The sequence below is a fragment of the Adiantum capillus-veneris genome, chromosome 10, assembly GCF_014529385.1.
Source record: "Adiantum capillus-veneris isolate H3 chromosome 10, ASM1452938v2, whole genome shotgun sequence".
NCBI lineage: Eukaryota > Viridiplantae > Streptophyta > Polypodiopsida > Polypodiales > Pteridaceae > Adiantum > Adiantum capillus-veneris.
The window spans coordinates 42120411-42131399 of NC_140940.1; the positions used below are offsets into that span (position 1 = coordinate 42120411).

Sequence of the window (10989 nt, forward strand, 5' to 3'; positions counted from 1 at the left end):
CAACAGAGAAAAAGAATTGCTCGCCTACTTCTATTTGTTCCAACACTCTGGCATGGGGTCTTTCTAACCATTGGCAATGGAGGCACAATGCGGAGGATTGAGAAAATTAGGCAAAACCTATCATTGGAGAAGTGTGTACCCCACTTACCAAGGAGTAAACACATTCCTCATCTAGATTAGCTACTTCCCATCTTCTATATTGAAACCCCATTGTAGATATACCTCTTAGGGGAGGCTAAGAGGATTTTCAAAAGCATTGTATTTTCATTTTGGTTTTATTCATAGATGTGTAACAACAATGATGATGCTTGCTTGACCAGGGCATCAACATTGGACTTTCCAACAGGCATCAAGGATTTATATCACATACACAATAGTTTAAAAATAGATAAAGCGTGAACCGTATCAGACTGAAGCGAACAGGCAACAAGGATTTATACCACAGACACAATAGTTTCCTCTATAGAGAGCATATTATACATGTACATGTTAGGATGCATTTCGGAAGTCTCTATTTATTAGCAATTTCAACTATGTACATCCTAGTTGTTTATGCCCCATCAGCCAGTTTTATTCAATGTTGTTCAGTGCCGTCATCTAGTTGAAAGGCTCAATCCATTAAAAAATTTATAAAAAGGAATTATCTATTTTGGAAAATAAATTCTAATTTCTTCCTAGCACTATTCTAAATTGTCGGATGTACTTCTCAATTTCAATCAATTAACCTGGATTGTGAATCAGGCTGCTGCGTTCGTTGCACTCTCGTTTGCAACCAAGAAATCAATTATTTGTTCCGAAATCTTCTCAAAAATCTTGACGAATATAGCTTTGACCTTCAAAATGATTAACAAATCAGCAATTATTGTTTGTGGAGAAATTCTAAGTAAAAACTAATCAAATTTCATTCTCTTAAGAGCGCAATGCATGAAATGTAGGAATTGGTTTCGGTTACTCGAATTATAAGTTGCTGTCTTGTGAATTGCTTGCTACTATACTGCTCTAGTAACTGCAAGAAAGATCCAAAGTGTTCACTTCCAAATTTTGCCTTCATTTGCTCGAAAAAGTCAAGCTCTGGATTAGACACTGTGTACCCACAAAACAAGCATAATATACATTAAAATGACTGAATTTTTAATGGCTGCCAATATTACCGCTTTGAATAAGCAATGTGTAAGGTAAAATGTGCTCTTGTATAGATCATTAAGAAAGAAAAAGAGCCGCTCACCTCCTACTTTTGGCAACCTAAGATGTCTAAGGAAGAGATACTAAAAAGATATTCTCTCAAGTATGCGTTTTGGACTTTGGGATTCGCTAGCACCTGCTGGTCGAGGTTCACGCCGCCCGCATCTTGCTAAAGATAGTGTCAATAATTACCTCGCCTGGCGTTTGGAGTCCAACCAATCGAAGGTCACCATACAAGCTGTTCACCTCCTGATAGTTGTTTGCATTACCTTTCGGTAGAAAGGGAGTGTATTTACGAGGGGATTTCAACCCATGTACAACGGAGCACCCTTCCAATTTTTGGAAGGTATGTTTTATTTTTCTCCTCTTTAATCTATAATCTCTCTTATTCTTCGTTTCTCTCTCTCTCTCTCTCTCTCTCTCTCTCTCTCTCTCTCTCTCTCTAGTCGGAGTGAAAGGCATTGCCAATGTCTGTCCCTTGTTCTTATATCCCTCCACCCCCCCACACAAGGGAGTTCGGGAAAGCCCGCCCATAGAGTCCACCATCTGGAGCAGGGCTCCCAAAAAGGTAGGCTCGCTTTATCCATAACCTGTTCAAATTAAAAAATAGCCACTGCAAATTTTCGCAGTAACGATTTGAGGTCGTCTCAAATTTCAAAAATTTTAGTTGAAGAATTCATTGTATGTAGAATTCTCCGTCTCAAGTATGGTTTTCACCTTTCTCATAAAGGGGTGAAAAGGTGAAAAGGATCCAAAACCAGCTCCACAATATGGTTTTCGCCTCTCTCTGGAGGCTATTTTTTTTGCTTCTGCCAACTTGTCCCCTCTAGCCCATTTAAAAAAAAAAAAAAAAGAAGTGAAACAAGTAAAAGTCCATCTTGAACTGGGTAGCACATGTCAATCAGCTGCAAGGTCATTGGCTACCAGCCTTTGTTCAAACTTATAGGGCTCTGAGTCTATAACAGCGAGCCACAACGGCGATCCCCAAAGTCCAGCTACAACAAAGCGACTAAAGCAGTTACCGTCATTGAGATGAACTAGCAACCCTTGCCCAAGGCCACGTTATTAGGCTAAGGGATCTAGTTTACAAGCCGGTGCCACCCGTTCACCAGCTCCCTATGTTCCATCCATGAGAAACCTTGTGCCCCCTCCCCCCTAAAAGAAAAAAACAAGAAAAAAAAAGAGAAAAATTCATCCTATTTGCCTCTCCCATCCTTAATGCTCCTTGAAAGTTTCCAACTTATAGGATGTAAGCATAAAAGAACATACTACTACTATCATACTACTACTGGGTCTATATTACATACATTATATAGAATCTTCCCAGATTCTACGTCAATTCAATAGAATCTACGTCAATTCAATAATCAAACTAAAATTTGTGTGTCTTCCTTATCGCCATCGTAGCTCTGTAGAGCAACACCCCCTCCCCCTTCTCTCGTCCGCAAGCCATCAACCATTTCTACAACTCTTCGCGTCGTCGCTCTTGACCCTACCCCCTTCGCCTTCTTCGGCACCTAGACCATCGACCACTCCTGCAGCCCCCACACTTGCCCTTGTTCACACATGCACGCTCAACAGGGGAGCTGCAATGCAATCTCCGGCGATGCAAACGACCGTTGTTCACGGACTCAACTCAACAGGGAGCTGCAATTCAAGCTCTCTCTCTCTCTCTCTCTCTCTCTCTCTCTCTCTCTCTCTCTGCTTTGCATCTCTGTCTCCTCCCTTCAACACACGTCGCTTGCTTGTACCCTCGTCGCCTGCTTTCTCCATCAACACCCCTCATCCGCATGACTATTTTGACCAACGTTATGCCACGCAAGTACTCAAGTCAGCCCCACAGACGGAGGCAAAGGTGCTGCCGTGGCCTGCTCTGCACCCCCCTGCTCCTCTGCCTCACTCTACATCCAGCATTGCCATCTCTAGTAATGGGACTATGCAGAGAGAGCGCATTAGCTTGCAGCCACCCATATACCGCGAGGGAAAAAAAATGAAAAATATCCCGCAACTCGCACTCTATCAGAGCTTGCTGTCTGAAGAAACAAGAGAGAGATACTCAAGCTGAAGTGATGTCATCCACAGAGACCTCTGTTAATGTGATGAGTGTATTTTTGAATTGACATGCTCATTGGAAAGCTGCCTGCAGCAACACCTCATCACCTAGCGTGTTGCTCTCCAAGGTCTCCCTTCCGCTGAACAAGCAATTGGTCTCCCTTCATCCTGTCACGATCAGCCCGAGCAGCGCGCAGTCTCGGAGCAAACAAGAGAGAGAGAGAGAGAGAGAGAGAGAGAGAGAGAGAGAGAGAGAGAGAGAGAGAGAGAGAGAGAGAATGCCCTTGCAAAGTGAAAACAGATGCGCTCATGCTTTTGTGTGCTCTTTTGGCCCGAGACATGCCTTGCTGCTGACCCCTTCCTGCCTGCCTCCGTGCTTCCTCGCTCCCACTGCCTCGTTGCATGCAAACAGCTCGCACACGAAGGAGAGCAATTGGTACACGCATCTCTCTCTCTCTCTCTCTCTCTCTCTCTCTCTCTCTCTCTCTCTCTCTACCGTCGGCTTGACAAACAGGGACCTCTCTCTCTCCCTCTCCTACACGTGTCATCTCCTCCCCTTTTCTCTTCAAAGCATGGGGAGCATCTTGCTAGATTCCCACTAATTTGACCTGCTTGCAAAATTAGAGGACATTCTACTTCAAATATATCAAAGTTCACGCAACCCTAACTACCTCACTACCCTTCAAAAGACTCTTAACAAATACAAGGATATATTATTATTGAGTTGCTTTGTGACGCATTTTATTGTTAGGGGCACACTAGAGCGCGAGCTATGGGGTCATGGCCTCGTGTGAACCACCTCAAACGACTCTTAACAAATACAAGGATATATTATTATTGAGTTGCTTTGTGACGCATCCTATTGTTAAGGACACACTATAGTGCGAGCTATGGAGTCATGGCCTCGTGTGAACCACCTCCTAAAGATTATAGAGAGGCCTGGCCTACCTTTTAATGTCATTTAAATAAAAGGTTGGCCAGCTGGCTGGGGCTGGAGGCCGGCGAACTTTTATTTAACTGACACTTGACCAAGCCTCTGTTTAATCTTTAGGAGGTGATTCACACACACACACACACACACACACACACACACGAGGCGATGACCCCATAGCTCGCGGTGTAGTGTGCCCTTAACAATAGGATGTGTCACATACTTCCAAAATCAATGGGAGGACATCGCATGTGCTTTGTGAAGAGGCAAAACAAGGTTTAGTCAATACATACTCTCTATGCCAAGCGCTCTTTCTTGTTCAAGCGCCTCAAGAGTTTTAGGTAACTGCCCAAAACAAAAGACAGAAAAATGTAAAACTTTCCATAGCCAATATTTCCAAAACACACAAAAAAAAAGCATACTGCTACTTTTGTCCAATACAAAATCTAAGAAGTTAAGAGAACCACCACAACTATTTATAAACAGATGAGATGAATCGGTTAAGTCCTAGCTTTACAAAACACACACACACACACACACACACACACACAAAAATAACCTTTGAATAAGCAAAACTGATGTGGTCTTGCAAACCTGCGCATTGCTTTTTTTCGTCTGCTTCCTAGGTTTTTTGACTGGTCGATTTGGAGTTTCACCGCCCTCATATAAGACAATTTGATTCGATTTTCTGGTAGCAAAAACACCAATGTCAATACTTGAGAGCAACTTCTCAAACTGAAATGGAAACTCAACCAGATGAGTGATTTTTTCACAATAAGTTTTGGACAAATTCTCACAATAATTCCCACATTGTGACTTACCTCAACATCTGGAATTCTGGGTTCTCTTTGAATGGTGCATAGGTCATACAATGCATAACATCATGAGCTTCTTTGAGGGAGGTACCCCATACCTAGCTAGGTACGATTGGGGGCAGGGGATCGCTGGCCCGGTGGGGGGCCCGAGGGTCCCCTGCCCCCAGTGAGGGAGGTACCCCATACCTAGCTATGTACGATTGGGGGCAGGGACCGCCGGTCCGGTGGGGGGGCCGGGGGTCCCCTGCCCCCAATCGTACCTAGCTAGGTATGTGGTGCCTCTCTCGCAGAAGCTCATGATGTTATGCATTGTATGACCTATGCACCATTCAAAGAGAACCCAAAAGGATTTGTGTAGCCTTCTATTTATTTTTGTACATTATTGCACGCAAAAACCAAATGACCATATTTGAGTAGAAGCTTGGCGTGGATGACCCGTCAGAGGTCGCGAAGTTATAGACTCCATTGAAATTTTCTATTTCTCGTCATCTATAATCATGCTCACTCCACTGAACATATCTAGCTGTCAATCTTTATGAACCAAACATTAGAGCCAGTGATGTAGCCTTACATTCACCTCTTCTCTCCATTTCCCCTTTTGAGGTCTTCGTGTCCATCTCAGCTCAAAATTCACCCAGCACTTCTTTTTGCAAGGTATTCCTCATGTGTGCAACATCATTTTTGCGAGCTTCCATAGCCACTTATATCTCTCTTTCCATCTCCTCCTGCATAAGGTTCAAGTCAGCCTTGATCATCAACTGCACTTTATGATATATGAGTTCATCTTTGGTTTCAGAAAACATTCCCACTTGTAACGAGCCCGATGACGATACGCTTTCTCGTACCTTCCTCCAAAAAGCGTGCTTTCCTTTCAACATCATTCGCTGAATGCTTTTCGTCTCGAGGTCTACGGACCTCTACATTGCTGCTTTAAGGTTTTCCTATACTTCTCTATCAAGCTGGGTCCTTGCTTAGGCTGTGTGAGATGCTATTACAAAAGTGTTGATGTGGCATCGTACATGATGACCTAGCAAGCCGTACGGAAATCCTAGAACTTACGGTGCGATTTAAGGGATGTTGACGTGGAAAATTGGCCACAAAAGAAGAGGTGCTTTTGGGCACTAAACTTCACAGTTGCTTTTGAAATTTGGAAACAATACTAGCTTTTTGTATCTAATGCTTTTAGGCCTAGAGCCTTTAAATATGAGCCTTAAGCGAAGCTTCTGGCATTCTGACTATTACAAACTTGCAGAGAGCTCTCTCCCTAGTTCTACACCAACTAAACATATGAGAATTTTGGATATGCAACAAAAGTCAAAGTTGATCCTCTTGACGAGCCCTACGCATTGACATGAATGGATTTTGATTCCAACGATTTCAAAAGACTAGGGTCTATGATTTTTTTTTTTTGTAGACAACAGTGTCAAAGGTGGCTCATGAACCAGTGGACACCTCGACTCTGATCTAGAACACTTGCAATCCCACACACATGAACAAGACACATGTGGAGAAGAGAGATTACTGAGGTAGAAAGAGACAGGACATCTGAGAGAGAGAGAGAGAGAGAGAGAGAGAGAGAGAGAGAGAGAGAGATCTACAACAAGCTACTCATACAAGTGACCAAGGGTGGTTCAACATTAAAGACATGTATGAAATATCTGTGTACAAAAGCACACTCGGGTTTAGACATTGTCTACACACTAAGTGTAAGGTAAGACCGTCCATAATCACGAGCACACACGGGAGCATTACGCTTGATACATATGTGTGCTTTACACTATTGGAGATGGAGATTATTGGCAATGGACCAATGAAAATTGACATCGACATGAAGATGAAGACAACGAATGATCACATGAAGACAACAACATCAAACAAAGCCAACAACATGAAGATGAAGCAAACAAATGATGACGACAACTAGATGAAGAGAAATTTTGGAGGGGATACACATAACTCCCCCTTCATACAAGATGAATGAATGGAATTTCTTGGACTACTTAGGACTACTAGTGAACTTACTAAGTCTCACTTGTGAGCCATAGTGATGAATCCAATTGAGAACCGCTATGATGAATCTTGAGACATTGAACCATGGTGATGAATCAAATTGAACCGCCGTGATATATCAAGTAGATGAATCATGTTAGCCTAGGAGTATACCATAACACGAATCCATCAACCAAAATACATGAAGTCTTTCTAAAACTTAAAGTTTGGCTTGAGGGGACGATTATAAAGGTAAGCCCAACTTGTGACACCATGTGGGAAGTACCTAGGAAGGATAAATGATGAGATGATCTAATAACAAGAGGGTGCAACCTCTCTAGCCAATGATTGTAAAGCACCAAGCCTATATAGAGGCTACTTTCTAATAAATCATTTTTGCTTTTGAGCATTATCATTGTGTCTATACTCTCTCTATATATGCTCTTGGTATTGGCATAACTTAACACTAATCATCGTCTCTCTAACCCTAACTCTAACACCATGATTAAGCTAAGGCTTCATCCTCCATAACATAATGCTAATTATTGGTGACTAAGCTGGAGTATGCTTCCGCATCAACTAACCCATCAAAAAGTGGGACTGCTTGTAGAAGTTTATAGGTTTTTCTCAAGTGCAATAAGAGTAAAGAAATACTGCAAGGGACGCCAACCTTTGGGGCCAACAGGGTGTCGTTGTCTACTTGAGAGCACTCTAGCTACCAAGTCATGAATTGTTTTGAAGTGATGAATTCCACTCACAGGTCCCTTTGTGTCATAAAGTTAACCGTGTAAAGATCGGGTGAAAGCTAAAGTCTACTGTCCTCTAGTGAGTCTACGGGTCGGTTTCAATGCTAGCTGGCTTGGGTGGGGGCAGCGACAGGTTGGGGACCGTGCACGTAGAGCAACTTGAATGAGTTGGACAAGTATGTGTGTCTTCACATAGTGTCGCTTCATGAGTCCGGCATATTGAAGTAGCCACTTCTCTTCTTTTGCATTTATCTCTCTTTGTTGCTCTCCTCTTGCTGCCATACTTGTTTTTACTTCCTTTTTTTATTGTGTGTGTGTGTGGGGGGGGGGGGGGGGGGGGGGGGACGCTTTTGGGACTGCCACAAGCGAGGGTGATGTGAAGGCTTACAAGTAAGCAGTGACAACCAACACAGTAGACGGCCGGTGCTACGAGCAATAAAGGGAGGGCAGGGAAGGGGCAGTCAAGGCTGCATCGGTCAGACAATGCTAGGTGGCCAGGGTGGGGCAGCAACAACAGGTTGGGGACTGTGCACGTAGAGTAGCTCGTATAAGTTGAACAAGTATGTCTGCCTTCAAGCCACTTCTCTTCTTTTGCGTTTTTCTATCTTTGTTGCCCTCCACAGTTCGACACAAAAATATTTGGCAAGTTGTGCACAATTCCATACACAAAAAGATTTAGAAATTTTCTCATGTAGGAAAATGGAGTCTTTCTCAGTGTTTTCATACAATGCATAACATAATGAGCTTCTGCTCGAGAGGCACCGCATACCTAGCTAGGTATGCAACGCCTCCATGATGTTGAGGTAAGCCACAATGTGGGAAATATTGTGAGAATTTGTCCAAAACTTCTTGTGATAGTGTGGACCATTTTATTTGTGGACGGTGGTCTAAACCTGTCTGAGCCAGAGTCTATGACACATGGAGAACACGTGCTTTCTATTAAGATGGTTAAGCGAACGTTTTTGGGAATTTATTTTCATATACTGATCTGATGCAGCATTTGCTCAGAGTAATGTAGAACCTATTGACCTGCAGTGAATGCAGGAAAAAAATGACTTGAAAACAGCAGACTCTGTAGAAAATTCTCTCTCTCTCTCTCTCTCTCTCTCTCTCTCTCTCTCTCTCTGAGTGAGAGTGACTGTGCGACAAAATACTTACTGCTGGGAATTTGTTGAGGAGAGGGGGGACGACGTCGTGGGCTTGAAGGTCGCTTCTGCTGGGAATTTGTTAGAGAGGGGGGGCGTGGGCCTGAGGATCGCTGATGTGTGTGTACCTGTGATGATACCGAGGGGCTGGATCGGTTCTTCTGGGGATTTGTTGGAGAGCGGGGACGTGGGCTTGTTGATTGCTTCCGTTTAGGCGACTCGATTGAAATGTTTTGCTGCGGATGTGCGTGCTCCTGCGACGAAGCCGAGGGGCTTTTCGAGCGCTTCCGTTTTGGCGAACCTGCTTCATGATCCTGTGACGAAGCCGAAGGGTTCGGGCGTTTGCGGGGGCTGCCTTCTCGGCTGCCAGGCCCTCTTGTCATCTCTCTCGCTCTCTTCCTCTCCCCGAAATTGCGAACGTTTGCGCCATTTCGCGTAGAACTTTTGAACTATTGATTTCTCTGATCACTAAGGCCCATGTCACACAGGGACGGCGGCCAAGAAGAAGCTGTTTGTCACACGCAGCCCGACAACAAAGGAAAAAAAAAAAAAGTGGATGAAGTTTACACAAAGGTGACGTAACCATATGGTCAGAGCTGCACACTACTCAATGGACCACCTGGGTCAAGGCTTATGAAAAACTCTCACATGCTACAGATTTTGAATGTCCATTGCGGAATTGTGATGGTCGAAGAGGTTATCTTGGACTGCTACGGACACCTGACCAAACCAATTTTTAGCCCCATATTTTGCACACATGTTTGGGCAAACAATATCGTGTCATTTTATGGGTATGGAATGAAAAATAAGAATTTGTATGCTTTTTGGAGTTTCTACAATCTTATGATTTATGCCAGACTTTGTTATGACATCAAGTTGATTGGAATATATGCTAACTCTGGGTTTTGGGGCCATCAAATGAGGTTTGATGTCTGTAGGTTAGGATACGGAGATGTTGTCAAAATGCGGTTTATAAGCCAAAAGTGTAACGCTTGACACTCTCCATGCTTGTCTTTATGATTCGTTGATCAGAGTCCGATTGGATGAGGAAAAAATGGACAATGCAAGAATTTGATTGTTGGTACCTAGAGAGGACTACAACATGTGTTGTACGGTGCTCAAATCGAGCATCAACTACTCAACTTACGACCAATACAGTTCTCTTTGCAGTTTCGGACATCCATGAGCAGGAAAAATTGACGTAAATGTAGTTTATGTTGTTCTCTACATTACCTTAGTTTAAATGTATGCCAAATGTAGTGCTCTCACGAAAGCACAATAAGTTCTTTGTGAGATTCCCATTCAAAATGTCATCACTTGGAATGCCTTGATTACGAGATATGCCCAAATTTGATGGCAAGGGCTATTGGAGAAACATATTGTTCCTAGCAATGCTTTGGAGATATGTATGCCAAGGCTATTGGAGAAGATGATGAACAAGGAAAAAAGGTATGTTGTTAGATTTGGTTCTAAGGTAGTAAGTGCTTGGCAAAGAGCATATCTGCAGGTAAAAAGGGATCTTTGGGGTGTAGCAATTGCTCTAAGGTGCCACAAGGAGTGCTTTATTGGTGCTCATGTGATACTGGGAACGGATTGTTTACCATTACTTGGGATGATCACAAACTATTTTACACCAAATATAGCCATGCTACAATGGATTGCATACATAAAGTCATTAAATCCTGAGTTTCATCATATTGCAGGTAAGGATAATCCGATAGCTGATATGTTGTTCAGGGCCAGATTTGGCTAAAGCATGTAATTGTTGTACTGTTGATTGGCCTTAGTAATTTCCATACATTATTGGCGGACCGTACTACACACAACACAACTACATGTCAGAAGCCTATTATGCGTCTAGAGGAGGCAGAGACTACATGGAGTATATTTCCTTGGGATACATAATAGAGCAGGGAATATTTGCTTGCTTTGAGGATTTGATGGCTAGAAAGGAGAAGAGAGGACGTTGAAGTTGCAAAGGAAAAATTGAAGAATGCTTGTTTGAAGAACAAGGATGCTTTTGAAAGTGGCACAAGCTAAGGCCAATTGCTATTTAAGAAGGTGATTGAGTCCTTGTTTATGATAGCAGTTTGGACAACCAGTCCATAGCTATATGTAAGATGATTAAA

The 10989-nt window shown here is 43.1% G+C and overlaps 1 protein-coding gene across 1 annotated transcript; it reads right to left on the bottom strand.

Moving 5' to 3' along the window:
- Window positions 1–509: 509 nt before the first annotated feature.
- LOC147448744 (uncharacterized) lies at window positions 510–9278 on the bottom strand. The gene is made up of 6 exons (XM_086522440.1): window positions 8989–9278; window positions 8874–8914; window positions 4760–4853; window positions 4459–4510; window positions 953–1083; window positions 510–833 (listed from the first exon to the last, which is right to left on the bottom strand). The coding sequence occupies exons 1-6, from the start codon at window positions 9241–9243 to the stop codon at window positions 738–740; spliced, it is 669 nt and encodes a 222-aa protein (XP_086378566.1). The 5' UTR covers window positions 9244–9278; the 3' UTR covers window positions 510–737.
- Between the last annotated feature and the right edge of the window lie 1711 nt (window positions 9279–10989).